Source organism: Phoenix dactylifera, unplaced genomic scaffold (assembly GCF_009389715.1).
Source record: "Phoenix dactylifera cultivar Barhee BC4 unplaced genomic scaffold, palm_55x_up_171113_PBpolish2nd_filt_p 000076F, whole genome shotgun sequence".
Lineage (NCBI taxonomy): Eukaryota > Viridiplantae > Streptophyta > Magnoliopsida > Arecales > Arecaceae > Phoenix > Phoenix dactylifera.
The window spans coordinates 639,629-652,719 of NW_024067675.1; the positions used below are offsets into that span (position 1 = coordinate 639,629).

General features: G+C 53.1%; 1 protein-coding gene across 1 annotated transcript; it reads left to right on the forward strand.

The window, feature by feature from the left end:
- The first annotated feature begins 9,140 nt into the window (after nucleotides 1–9,140).
- LOC103723819 (tubulin alpha-3 chain) lies at nucleotides 9,141–12,653 on the forward strand. Its single transcript, XM_008814867.2, has 5 exons — nucleotides 9,141–9,436; nucleotides 10,164–10,378; nucleotides 10,486–10,685; nucleotides 11,538–12,046; nucleotides 12,145–12,653. Exons 1-5 carry the CDS (start codon nucleotides 9,324–9,326, stop codon nucleotides 12,458–12,460), a joined length of 1,353 nt encoding a protein of 450 aa, XP_008813089.1. The 5' UTR covers nucleotides 9,141–9,323; the 3' UTR covers nucleotides 12,461–12,653.
- Nucleotides 12,654–13,091: the final 438 nt, after the last annotated feature.

The following is a 13,091-nucleotide window of genomic DNA, read 5'->3' on the forward strand; positions in this document are numbered from 1 at the left end:
TCCGAGGGCCAAGCCTCGAGAGATTCCGCTCGTTGGTCGGCCAAGGCTGGCGCAAGCCGAGGCGACCGGTCGGGGCTTCAGGCTAGTCTGCTCCCGGGATGATCATCGGGTTAGTCTGGCATCCGAGGGCCGAGCCTCGGGAAATTCCGCTCGTTGGTCGGCCAAGGCTGGCGCAAGCCGAGGCGACCGGTCGGGGCTTCAGGCTAGTCTGCTCCCGGGATGATCATCGGGTTAGCCTGGCATCCGAGGGCCGAGCCTCGGGAAATTTCGCTCGTTGGTCGGCCAAGGCTGGCGCAAGCCGAGGCGACCGGTCGGGGCTTCAGGCTAGTCTGCTCCCGGGATGATCATCGGGTTAGCCTGGCATCCGAGGGTTGTCAGGCCTCAGGAAATTCCGCTCATTGGTCGGCCAAGGCTGGCGCAAGCCGAGGCGACCGGTCGGGGCTTCAGGCTAGTCTGCTCCCGGGATGATCATCGGGTTAGCCTGGCATCCGAGGGCCGAGCCTCGAGAAATTCCGCTCGTTGGTCGGCCAAGGCTGGCGCAAGCCGAGGCGACCGGTCGGGGCTTCAGGCTAGTCTGCTCCCGGGATGGTCATCGGGTTAGCCTGGCATCCGAGGGCCGAGCCTCGGGAAATTCCGCTCGTTGGTCGGCCAAGGCTGGCGCAAGCCGAGGCGACCGGTCGGGGCTTCAGGCTAGTCTGCTCTCGGGATGATCATCGGGTTAGCCTGGCATCCGAGGGCCGAGCCTCGGGAAATTCCGCTCGTTGGTCGGCCAAGGCTGGCGCAAGCCGAGGCGACCGGTCGGAGCTTCAGGCTAGTCTGCTCCCGGGATGATCATCGGGTTAGCCTGGCATCCGAGGGCCGAGCCTCGAGAAATTCCGCTCGCTGGTCGTGCGCCTGTCGCTTGCCGCCCGACGGGATTTCTCCGTGGCCAGCTGCGATCGTGTTTCTCCTCCTCTCCAAGCGTCGCCTGGGGAACACCAGATGGGCATTAAATGCTAATTGAGGGGTTACCTGGGAAATCGGATCACCAGTTGCTGCTTGCGAGGAGTGTCAGTTAAGCGGCCGCGATACGCGCGTTCTTCGAGGCGGATGCGGCCTGGGCGCGAGCGGAGATATGTGGACCTAGGGGTACAGGCCACCCGGAGTGTCCTGCACAAAGAATGCGATTAAGGAGAATAACGCTTAGAAAATCGCGGAAAGATACGCCTCGAGAGCCGGATCGGCTCCGGATTCAATGCGCCCGCATTTATTGGAGCCACCCGCATCGAAACGACCGGGGGGCCGCAGTTTGGCTATAAATATAGGTGCAGGTGCGATGGAGCCTGCCAAGCCGGAGCTGTTCAGGTTACCATGGATCGTGGGCCTCCTCTCCGGCGCATGGTCGAGAGATCCCTACCGAAGGAACGGGAGGCGCGCCCTTCGCGACTTCCGCCAACTAGCCGTTTCATCTGGGATCAACAAGGAGGTTCTCCCCGGCGGAACTCCGCTCTAGGCGTTTCATCCGGGATCACGTCTCCCCTCCTTGAAGTTCAGCCTCCCGATTGAACTCCGCACCAGAAGCTTGATCCGGGACCGCGCCTCCATATGCTCTTCTCCCTTGTATCCCTTCTCTCCCCTAACACTGGAGAGGACCGGAATATCCCTTGGAGGTGGCGTTCCCCTGGAGGCAGCGGGAGCTTCTTCTGCGGCGGCTCCTCGTCTTTTTCGTGAGGCGTGGATGGCGCCTCTGGGTAAGAGCAGTGTAGACTTCTCCTTCGTCCACTTCTTCTTCATCCGCGCCGGCTCTTCGTCTTTTTCGTGAGACGTCGATGGCGCCTCCGGTTGGAAGCACCCACTTCCGGTGGGATTGCAGCCGCTTCGGATGGAGGTTTCGGGATCCCAGATCTTCAGCTCCTCGGAGTCTCCACCTCTTCTTTACTTTCTTTACACCCTAATTCCCCTCTGGGAATTCCTTGTAATCACACGAGCACGCCATTATAACCAGAAATTATTGGAATGAAAAGTGTTGTACATTTTTGAACTGTCTTTCTGGCATTGTTGTTCTACTGGTAATACATCCGCAGGTTAGCGGAATTCCAGCTCCTTGAAATTTCTCGACCATCTAGGGCCTCCAACTGGTAGGAGCCAGGTCGGTTTACCCAGCGAACCCTATACGGGCCTTCCCAATTTGGCGCTAGCTTCCCACCTTCCGCAGGTTGAGATGCTTTAGCTCGCCTTAGCACCAGATCTCCGATTCTGAAAAGCTTCGGTCGGACCTTGGAGTTGTAATATCGGGCCACCCTCCGCTGATACATCGCCATCCGAACCTACGCCATTTCCCTCGCTTCTTCCAAGAGATCCAGGTTCCCTCGGAGTTGCTCCGAATTGGCCTCGGGTCGGTGCGCGGCCACCCGAGGTGAGGGGAGTCCGAGCTCCACGGGGACAACGGCTTCCGTGCCATAGGTTAGGCTGAAAGGCGTTTCCCCGGTAGGGGTCCGATGCGTGGTCCGATACGCCCAAAGGACATTCTCGAGTTCTTCGACCCAAGCTTGCCCCGTCCGACCGATTCGCGCTTTGATTCCTTGGAGGATTGTCCGATTTGTGACCTCGGCCTCGCCGTTGGTTTGGGGATGCGACACAGATGTGAACCGATGCTCGATCCCGAACTCCTCGCAGAAGTCACGGAAATGCTTGTTGTCGAACTGTCGACCATTATCCGAGATGAGGACCCGAGGTACCCCAAATCGGACAATGATGTTCTTCTTCACGAACTTCCGGACTTGCGCCTCCGTGATAGTGGCCAGCGGCTCTGCCTCCACCCACTTGGTGAAGTAGTCGATTGCAACAATCAAAAATTTCCGCTGAGCTGAAGCGACGGGGAATGGTCCGAGGATATCCATTCCCCACTGGGCGAAGGGCCAGGGTGCAGTGATTGGTGCCAAGGGGACAGAAGGGACTCTCTGGACGTTGGCGTGGCGCTGGCAGGCGTCGCATTTCCGTACATGATCCTTTGAGTCCTCCAACAAGGTAGGCCAATAATAGCCTTGCCTCATGATCTTGTGCGCCAAGGACCTAGCCCCCAAGTGTGATCCGCAAACGCCTTCGTGGACTTCGCCGAGGACGTAGGCCGCTTCCGAGGGGCGGAGGCACTTTAAGAGGGGGGCGGTGAACGAGGTCCGATACAGCCTCCCTTCATAGAGTACGTAGTGGGCGGACTTCATAACAAGTCGCCGAGCTTGATCTTCGTCTTCAGGGAGGATCCCTTCGGCGAGGTAGGCGACAAGCGGGTCCATCCAAGACGGCTCCGGATCAATCGCCATCACCGCTCCAGCCTCGCCGATGCTCGGGGCATCCAGGGTCTCCAGGTAGATCGCCCTCGACAAGTTGTGCGCGTCTGCGCCCACTAAGCGGGACAACCTGTCGGCCCTGGCATTTTCACTTCTTGGAACCTGCTGGATGTCGACACTGCCGAGGTCGGGAATGAGTGCTTGCACCTTCCGGACGTAATTCTGCATGGTCGGGTTCCGGGCCTCGAACTCCCCACGGACCTGCCCGACCACCAGCTGGGAGTCGGTGAAGACCTTCAGGCGCCGGATGCCGAGCTCCTTGGTGAGTTTGAGTCCCGTGACTAGGGCCTCGTACTCCGCCTCGTTGTTGGTCACTGGAAATCCGAACCTCAAGGCATACTCGGCTATCACTCCATCAGGACTGGTAAGGACCAGCCCGGCCCCTCCACCTTCGGGGTTCGACGACCCATCGATGTGAAGCGTCCAAATCGGGAGGTCGAGGCTGGGTGTTTCCGGCGACCTAGGTTCCGCCTCCTGCACCGTGCACTCAGCGAGGAAATCCGCGAGCGCCTGGGCCTTGATGGCGGGTCGGGGCTGGTAGCGGATGTCGAACTCACCAAGTTCTACTGCCCACTTCACCAGCCGTCCCGCATTCTCAGGATTGCTGAGGATCTGCCGCAGCAGTTGATCGGTCAAGAGGGTGACAAAATGGGCCTGGAAATAGGGGCGAAGCCTCCTGGTCGCGGTCAGCAGCGCGAAGGCGATCTTTTCAGCCTTCGTATACCGCGTCTCGGCATCCCGTAGGACCCGGCTGATGTAGTACACAGGCTTCTGAAGCTTTGCCTCTTCCCGAACCAGTACCGCACTGACTGCGGTTGGGGAGACCGCCAGATAGAGGTAGAGCATCTCCCCTTCTTGCGGCTTGGACAGCAGGGGAGGAGACGCCAAGTATTCCTTGAGCTGGTCGAATGCTGCTTGACATTCGGCCGTCCAGAGGAAGTCTTTCGGGCGTTTCAACACCTTGAAGAAAGGTTGGCAGCGTTCGGCCGATTTTGCCACAAATCGTCCGAGCGCGGCGACCCTCCCAGCGAGCTCCTGAACCTCCTTCACTTTGGTCGGAGGGGACATATCTTGGATGGCCTTGATTTTGTCTGGGTTGGCTTCGATCCCCCGCTGGTTGACAATGAAACCGAGGAACCTCCCGGGCGAAGCGCCAAAAGCGCACTTCGCTGGGTTCAGCATCATGCGAAACTTCCGCAAGGTGGCGAAAGTCTCCTCCAGATCCGCGATGTGCTGGTCTGCATGGCGGCTCTTCACCAGCATATCGTCCACGTACACCTCCATGTTCCGGCCGATTTGCTCTTTGAAGATTTTGTTGACGAGGCGCTGGTAAGTGGCGCCAGCATTCTTCAGACCGAAGGGCATTACCTTGTAACAGTACAGCCCCCGGTCTGTTGTAAAGGCAGTTTTCTCCTCGTCCTGTGGAGCCATCATTATCTGGTTGTAGCCGGAGAAGGCATCCATGAAAGACAGCAGCTGATATCCGGAAGTCGCGTCGACCAGTTGGTCTATCCGCGGAAGCGGAAAGCTATCCTTGGGGCATGCCTTGTTCAGGTCGGTGTAGTCGACGCACATCCTCCACTTTCCGCTCGCCTTCCGGACAAGTACGACATTTGCCAGCCATTCGGGGTAGCTGACCTCCCTTATGAATCCTGCCTCCAAGAGCTTGTCTACCTCCTGGTCGACCACTCGGATCCGATCCGGGGCACAGTGTCTCTTCTTCTGTTTTACCGGTCGGTGGGTCGGGTCGACGTTGAGGGCGTGAGAAATGACCTCCGGGTCGATCCCAGGTACATCGGCCGCCGACCAGGCAAACACATCGACATTGGCTCGGAGGAATTCCACCAACCGGGCCCGAGCTCCCAGGTCGAGATTGGCGCCGACCCGGATCGTCCTGTCCGGGCGACCTTCCTCGAGGGGAACTTCGATCACACCCTCGGCCGGCTCCCCGTGCCGCAAGGCCACCTCGTCTCTGGCGTCGAGGGACTCGACGCTTAAGGCTTCTACGGGCTTCTTCCCTTTGAGAGTTGCTAGGAAACATTGCCTTGCGGTCGGTTGGTCACCTCGGACCTCTCCAATCCCGGCCGCCGTGGGGAACCGCATGAGCAAGTGGTACGTAGAGACCACCGCGCGAAGGGCGTTCAGTCCGGGTCGTCCGAGGATAGCGTTGTAGGCCGAGGGAACACGGACGACCAAGAACCCGAGCCGCACCGTGGCTTCTGCGGGTGCAACGCCCGCAGTCACAGGCAGCTCAACGACACCTTCGGCCGAGATAGCGTCACCAGTGAATCCTATGAGGGGGGTGGATGTTTTGTGCAACAATTGTCTGGACAAGCTCATCTTTTGGAAGGCCTCGTAAAACAAAATATCAGCTGAGCTTCCACTATCCACAAGAACACGCCTTACATCATAGTTTGCCATAGTGAGGGAGATCACCATGGCGTCATCGTGGGGGGTCTGAACCTCCTTTACATTTTCATCACAAAAAGTGATTACATTACCGACCCTCTGCCTCTTTGCGACGGCTGCCCCTGACGCTTCAGTCGAGCCCCCTGCGTTCCTCTCGGGCCGGGGGCAGCCCCCAGTGATAGTGTGGATCACGCCCGCGACGGGTCGATTCTGCTCCCGAGGCTCCTGAGGGGCCGGGTCGGCCGGACGCGGGTCTGCGGAGGGACGTCGGTCGTTCACATATCGACCGAGACGCCCTCGGCGGATGAGAGCCTCGATCTCGTCCCGAAGCTGGAAGCAGTCTTCGGTGTCGTGGCCGTGGTCCCGGTGGTACTCACAGTACGCCCGAGAGGGCCTCCTCCCAGGAATCTTCTTCATCTGTCTCGGGACCGGGAGGTCCTCCCGCCCCTTGATTTCCATGAGGATCTGGGCCCGGGGAGTCAGGAGAGGAGTGTACCGGTTGAAACGTCGGGGCGGAGAACGAGGGCGTAGGGCGCCGTTGTTCCTCGCCGGCGACAGGCTTCTGCGCCGACGTTGAGGCGTCGGGCTCCTCCTCTGGCGTGCCTCTTTTCGCCTTTTCTTCCCGAGCTTTGGAAGGATCTCGGCGGCCTCCTTGCTCCGGTGGACGGACGCCTCCTCGGCGTCCGCATACTGGTTCGCCCGGGACAACAGCTCCGGGAAGCTCCGCGGCAGGCGTTTGTCCAGGGAGAAGGTGAGTCTGCCCTTTCGGAAGCCACGCTTCAGGGCTGAAAGAGCCACCTCCTGGCTCAGGTTCCGGACTTCCAGCGTAGCCTTGTTGAAGCGGGTAAGATAATCCCGCAAGCTTTCTCCCTCGTTTTGCCGGACATCAAAGAGGGAGTCGGAGACCAGTCGCCGCCGGCTACTGACGGCGAAATGGGTGATGAAGAGGCGAGTAAACTGGTCGAAGGACTGGATTGAGTTAGCCTCCAAGCCGGCGAACCACGCCCTTGCCGGGCCACGGAGGGTCGCCGGGAAGGCCTTGCAGAGGAGAGGATCTGATGCTCCGTGAAGGAGCATAAGGGTCCTGAAACTCTCGACGTGATCCCGCGGGTCCGCCGCCCCGTCATAGGGCTCGATCGCCGGCATTTTAAACCCCGGCGGATTCGGGGTCCGCAGGATCCTCGAGGCAAGCGCCGGCTGGGAGGAGATCTCCAAGTCGGCGAAGGGATCTTTGGAGTGGCCCTTCAGGACCTGGAGTTGTCGGTGGAGATCGTCCACCCGCCGGTCCAGGGAGCGCGACCGATGGGTGGGAGACAAGGAGCACCGAGAGGGGGACCGACTGGAGCGCGGGTTCCTTGAGGACTGGGGGATCTGGGAACGCGCCCGGGCCTGCCTCTCGTACCCCGCGCAGCTCCGATGGGAAGGTCCCGGCAGAATGGACCGTGCTCGAGAATCTTCCTCGCGCCGGCGCTCCTCCCCATGGGAGAGGAAGGAGCGTGGGTTGAGGAGGACATGTGAGCGCTCAGGGAGCAGCGGCTCCTGGGCCCGCTGCGGCGCCCGAGACATCACACCCTGCAGGTTCTGCACTGCCTCCGCGAGGGTGCGAACCTGCTGGGCTAACTGGTCGAACTGAGCGGCTTCGACCATCTGAATGGGAGGTGGAGCGGTGGAGTGTTGCTGAGAATGTGTTGGAGACGCAGCGGCCTCCCGGCCGGAGGCACGAGAGGCCCCGCGACCGGAGGCATTGGAAGCTCCACGACCACCTTGCCGTGCCATTACGATCGCTCTGAGATTCGTCCCTTCCTCTAGCGCCAACTGTTGCTGGTGGTCCAAACCGAGAACGATTGGCACAGCGGTGTGAACGGGGTTCCGTTTGAGTTGCCTTGGTTGGTGTTGATTGCGCTCCACCTTCCACCGGGAAACCTGCAAGCAAGCCTCGCACCACCACTGGGGTAGTGGGGGCCCTCCGACGATCAAGTCAGAGGAGATTGGAGGAGAAGGAGAGATAATAGTAGCAAGTAAGAGAATGCTCTGGAAGTTCTTGCTTACCCTCCCCCTTCTCCCCCCAGCCGCATATATACCAGGCTGGGGGGTCCTTTTGGGGGGTTGGTCATCGTGTAGCACGATGGAGCTGCTACTGACATGGCCGTTACAGGGCGTCGTGGGGCAGCGCTGGGTACGGCCATGACAGGGCGTAGTGGAGCTCCGCTTTGTACGGCTGTTATAGGGGATCGTGGAGCAGCGCTGGATACGACCGTTGCTGGGTGTAGTGGAGCAGAGGGCCGCGGCGTGCCTCTGGGGAATAGCCTGTCGTTGTCGAGAGATGCCCGACTCGGGGTCGGTCTGCGGAGACGAAGATGTCCGACTCGGATTGCTGGATCAAGGGGCTGCCGTAGTCTTCCTGGGCGCGCGTGCCGGTCACGTGGGGCATGGTGGCTAAGTTCCCCCATAACAATTATAAATAAAAAAATTAGTTCTAATAATATGCATTTATCACGGACGATCTAAAAAGTATCTATATTTTCCCCTCCAATGACCAAAAAGAAGCCGGAAACCAGATTTATCAGCATACAATTTAACCATCTAAAACTTTATACTTAAATTTTCAAGGTCAGAAGAAAACAAAATCTAACATTTTTTTTTTTTGATTTAAGAAGTAATAACGGAAGGACGTGCTCAATCGGCGGGCCATTGAGGGTTGACGGGCCACCTTCCACCATAATTAGGTGGGTGAGTCGGGGATCATCTTGTCACTAACGGCTTTATCACTCTTTGCGGGTCTCACATCAAACGGCGGTGGGTCCCAACGCCGATGTCGTCGCACTGATATGAAATCCTAACAAACGGTCCAGATCGATCCATCATGATAGACCCCTTACCAAACATCCAGCTCAGACTTCCAATCTTACACCATTCCCTGATATGATATGTCCCAAACTCGCATGTATATTTTCCGCAGCCTGGAGGTCCATCGAATCGATCCTACGGCTCTGATCAGATACACAGCCGATATCACCACAGGGGTGGCATTCTCATAATTCTCCGTAAAGCTCGGGGCGGATTCGGAGAAAGCAGGCTGGCGACAGCTCAGCAATCAGCCCTGTTCACATGTTCTGATCCATTCCCCCGCCAGAGGGGCAGCGCAAAAAAAGAAAAAGAAATCTTATTAGTTTCCCATCATACCCTCACATAAAAGAATAATGATTCCAATTGTAGTCAAAACGATATTACATATCAAGGGTAGTTTGGGCTTTTAACCCTAGACGGTGGGCCGGCCCAGTGGACAAGGACAGATGTCCGAACTCGGCAATAAAAAATGGGCCCAGTTGCGGACTCCAAAGCAATTATGGAATCGGGTTGGTAAAGTCGGCTGGGTTCTTAACCTTCGCCGTTTCCTTCTTTAAAAATCCTGCAAGCGAAACAAAATTTACGTCTGTCCCCGCTTTCCTTTTATCTTCTTCTCCTTTCATCTCAATCGCGTGGCAAAGGAGAGAGAGGAGCAAGGGGAAAGGGATCTAGAGAGAGAGAGAGAGAGATAGGAATCTAGGGTTAGGGTTCGCGAGATCGCGAGAGAAGGAGGAGAGAGAGATGAGGGAGATTATAAGCATCCATATAGGGCAGGCAGGGATTCAGGTGGGGAATTCTTGCTGGGAGCTCTACTGTCTCGAGCATGGCATCCATCCTGATGGTACCATGCCCAGGTTCGTCGAAATTTCGTCTAATTTAAATAATCTTCGCCATGGTGATTTGGTTGTGTTGAATTTGCTTTAATCTCGATCTACTCTGTTTGATCTATTGAAGAGTTGAGAAGGGGCGATTCCCAATTTCGGATGGTTTGGAAGCCAAAAACTTGCTTTTTTGTTAATTTTTCTTTATCTTTTACCATCAATTTCAGGCCTTTTCTTTTCTTTTTTTATGTTTTATTTAGGATTTGGATAACGAGGGATCATTAAGGTGCTTGAAGGTAATTTAGAAATTATATTTTCCCTTGCTTTGCGGTTAATTCATCCGCATTGTCATATGGACAATCTTTTTCATTTTCTGATTTGAATGAGATGCCTTTCTGCCTATTTTTATCGGTTATTATTGATTTACCCTATTGAGGCTAATGGGAATTTGGTTATGGATGGGTATTTAAAGATTATTATGATTTATTGTCCAAAGGAGGGTGTTTTTAGATTAATAAGAAGCAGAGCATAGGTACGAACATTTCGCCATCATTTATATTGAAAAAAAGTGATTATGCGCAGAGTGGAAGGGTTTTAAGTTGTGCTTTTGGTAAACGAATCGAAGATTCTTTCCGTGTCTTGTGTATTCGTAGTTCTTAATTATTTCAAAACTTAGCAGAGCGTCTTAGAATCTTCTTCTGTTTTCTTTCTGTGAGCTGCGTGGTTTGGCTGATTCCCTGATCTCTGATATTTACTGCAGCGATACTTCGGTAGGTGTTGCCCACGATGCGTTCAACACCTTCTTCAGTGAGACTGGTGCCGGCAAGCATGTGCCCAGGGCCATATTTTTGGATCTGGAGCCCACCGTGATTGATGAAGTTAGAACCGGGTCTTATCGCCAACTCTTCCATCCAGAGCAGCTCATTTCTGGAAAGGAGGATGCTGCCAATAACTTTGCTCGAGGGCACTACACAGGTAGAATACCTTGCTATATGTTCTTGATAGTCTTTCTCTTGCTGTTAGAAGAATGTTGTTTATGTCCTTAATTCTGGCTTTAATTGGTTTGTGTTTTTGAGCTGCAGTGGGGAAGGAAATCGTAGATCTCTGCCTCGACCGTGTGAGGAAGTTGGCAGACAACTGCACGGGCTTGCAAGGTTTTCTGGTTTTCAATGCTGTTGGTGGTGGCACTGGGTCTGGTTTGGGTTCCTTGCTGTTGGAACGTTTGTCTGTGGATTATGGGAAGAAGTCAAAGCTTGGCTTCACTATCTATCCTTCCCCGCAGGTCAGAAGAGCTCTAACTTTTCATTTCTCATCAAATGTTTGAACTGTTGTGTGAGCTTGTTATATGAGCTTCTTTATGATGTGATCAAGGAGCCTGTGCTGTTCATCATGATGTTCTTTTTCATTGCTGATTTGTTATTCATCCTTTGAGACTTTACTCTATAATTCCATAGTCCCAAGAGTCCGTGGCAGTGAAAGACTAGTTTGAGGAGAACTTGTTAACTGACATGTTAGTTAGTGACTTATCATGAGTAGTTGAAGTATGAGCAAATTAGGAAACAGTTTCTTGGCATGACAAGATGTGTACCATTAATTGACATATGTAATTTTTCTTTCTAGAAACATACTACTTAAAATTTAATGATCAATGCATATTGCCAAAACTGACATATGCAATATTTTTTTCTTTAATAAACTCTCCAGAGAAGTAAGATTTTCAGTTAGAACATATTGTAGATTAAGGGGTACAACAAATAATTTAGAACTATTTCATTAGCTAGTACTGTTTCTATAGCTTTTCAGAGTCTATCTGTCCGAGCTTTGGTATCATATGGAAAAACATGCTGCCAAACTAAAATCCTCCAAATTCTGGGTTCTTTGGATCCGCTTTGGTTATGCCAGTGGCAGACCAAGAAACTTACTATATTTATTGTTTTACTTTAAAATCTATGCCTCTGGACATCTGGGGACCCTCCATCACTGTGCATTCATGCATGAGGACATGCAAGTTTGGTGGGTAGGACAGTGGTGGCAGTAGATACTGTTTCATTGACTTGGTTGTTGTTGCTATTATTATCTTTTTGCCTGTTTTTGTAGAGTGGACTCATCTTACTGGAGTTCTTTTTTACTGCAGGTTTCTACAGCAGTTGTCGAGCCATATAACAGTGTCCTTTCCACTCATTCCTTGCTTGAACACACAGATGTTGCAGTTCTTTTGGACAATGAAGCCATTTATGATATCTGCCGAAGGTCCCTAGACATTGAGAGGCCAACTTACACCAACTTGAACCGGTTGATATCACAGATCATATCCTCATTGACAACTTCTCTGAGGTTTGATGGAGCTATTAATGTTGATGTTACCGAGTTCCAGACCAATCTCGTACCCTATCCCCGAATCCATTTCATGCTCTCCTCGTATGCCCCTGTTATCTCTGCTGAGAAAGCATACCATGAGCAGCTTTCGGTGCCTGAGATCACAAATGCAGTTTTTGAACCTTCAAGCATGATGGCAAAATGTGACCCAAGGCATGGAAAGTACATGGCTTGTTGTTTAATGTATCGTGGAGACGTCGTTCCCAAGGATGTCAATGCTGCTGTAGCAACTATTAAAACCAAGAGAACAGTCCAGTTTGTCGACTGGTGAGTTCCGCTATCACAATCCCCATCCTCTTGTTGATTTGTGTTGCAAGATTGAACTACTTATAATAGGGAATTGACTGCATTTTTCTGCTGTCGAGGTGCCCAACTGGTTTCAAGTGTGGAATCAACTATCAGCCACCAACAGTGGTCCCAGGAGGTGATTTGGCCAGGGTGCAGCGGGCTGTTTGCATGATCAGCAATAACACTGCTGTGGCTGAAGTGTTTTCACGGATTGATCACAAATTTGACCTCATGTATGCAAAGCGTGCATTTGTTCACTGGTACGTTGGAGAAGGGATGGAAGAAGGGGAATTTTCTGAAGCCCGAGAGGATTTGGCTGCCCTTGAGAAGGACTATGAGGAAGTTGGAGCAGAGGGTGCAGATGATGATTTGGACGAGGGAGAAGATTACTGAGTTGCTGAAATCATTAATTAGTGAGTGTTAGTTGTGGTCTCTCTCTCTCACACACACATTTGCTGTTTGTGCGTTATACTCTTGCTATGCACCATCATATGGTGTAATGTGGTGTTTTACTATTGTATTGCTTTCTCTTGTTATTGTTGAAATTACCCATGGCTATTAATATTGCTCAGTTATTTCAGATTTATCTGTGGTATCGGATATTCTATAGTTTGTTTGTCTGGGAATTCGTGCATGTATGTGTTTAATTCAACATTAGTTATATATTGAGGAGATTTTGAATACTTGTATAGGATCAAAGAATTTAATTGGCACTTTGTTAGTTTTTTGAGATAAGGTTCTAGGTTATTATAAATGATATCAATCCGGTCCATATGTTATCAAGAGTTAATGGAGCATGGGATTTTTTTATGTTGATCATGGATCGAATTGTGATGATTGTGATTAGATTTGACTCGATTTGGATTCTTAGCCTAATGTTGGTGTTTAAATGGGAGACCATGTGAAGATCTGTGGTAGGCATGTGGTTAGTTCCACATCGATTGTAGGCTGATGAGGTCAAGAGGCCAATTACACTTTGACCCTCGGACTCTAATATAGGACTGGAAGGTTGCGAACCAGAGGA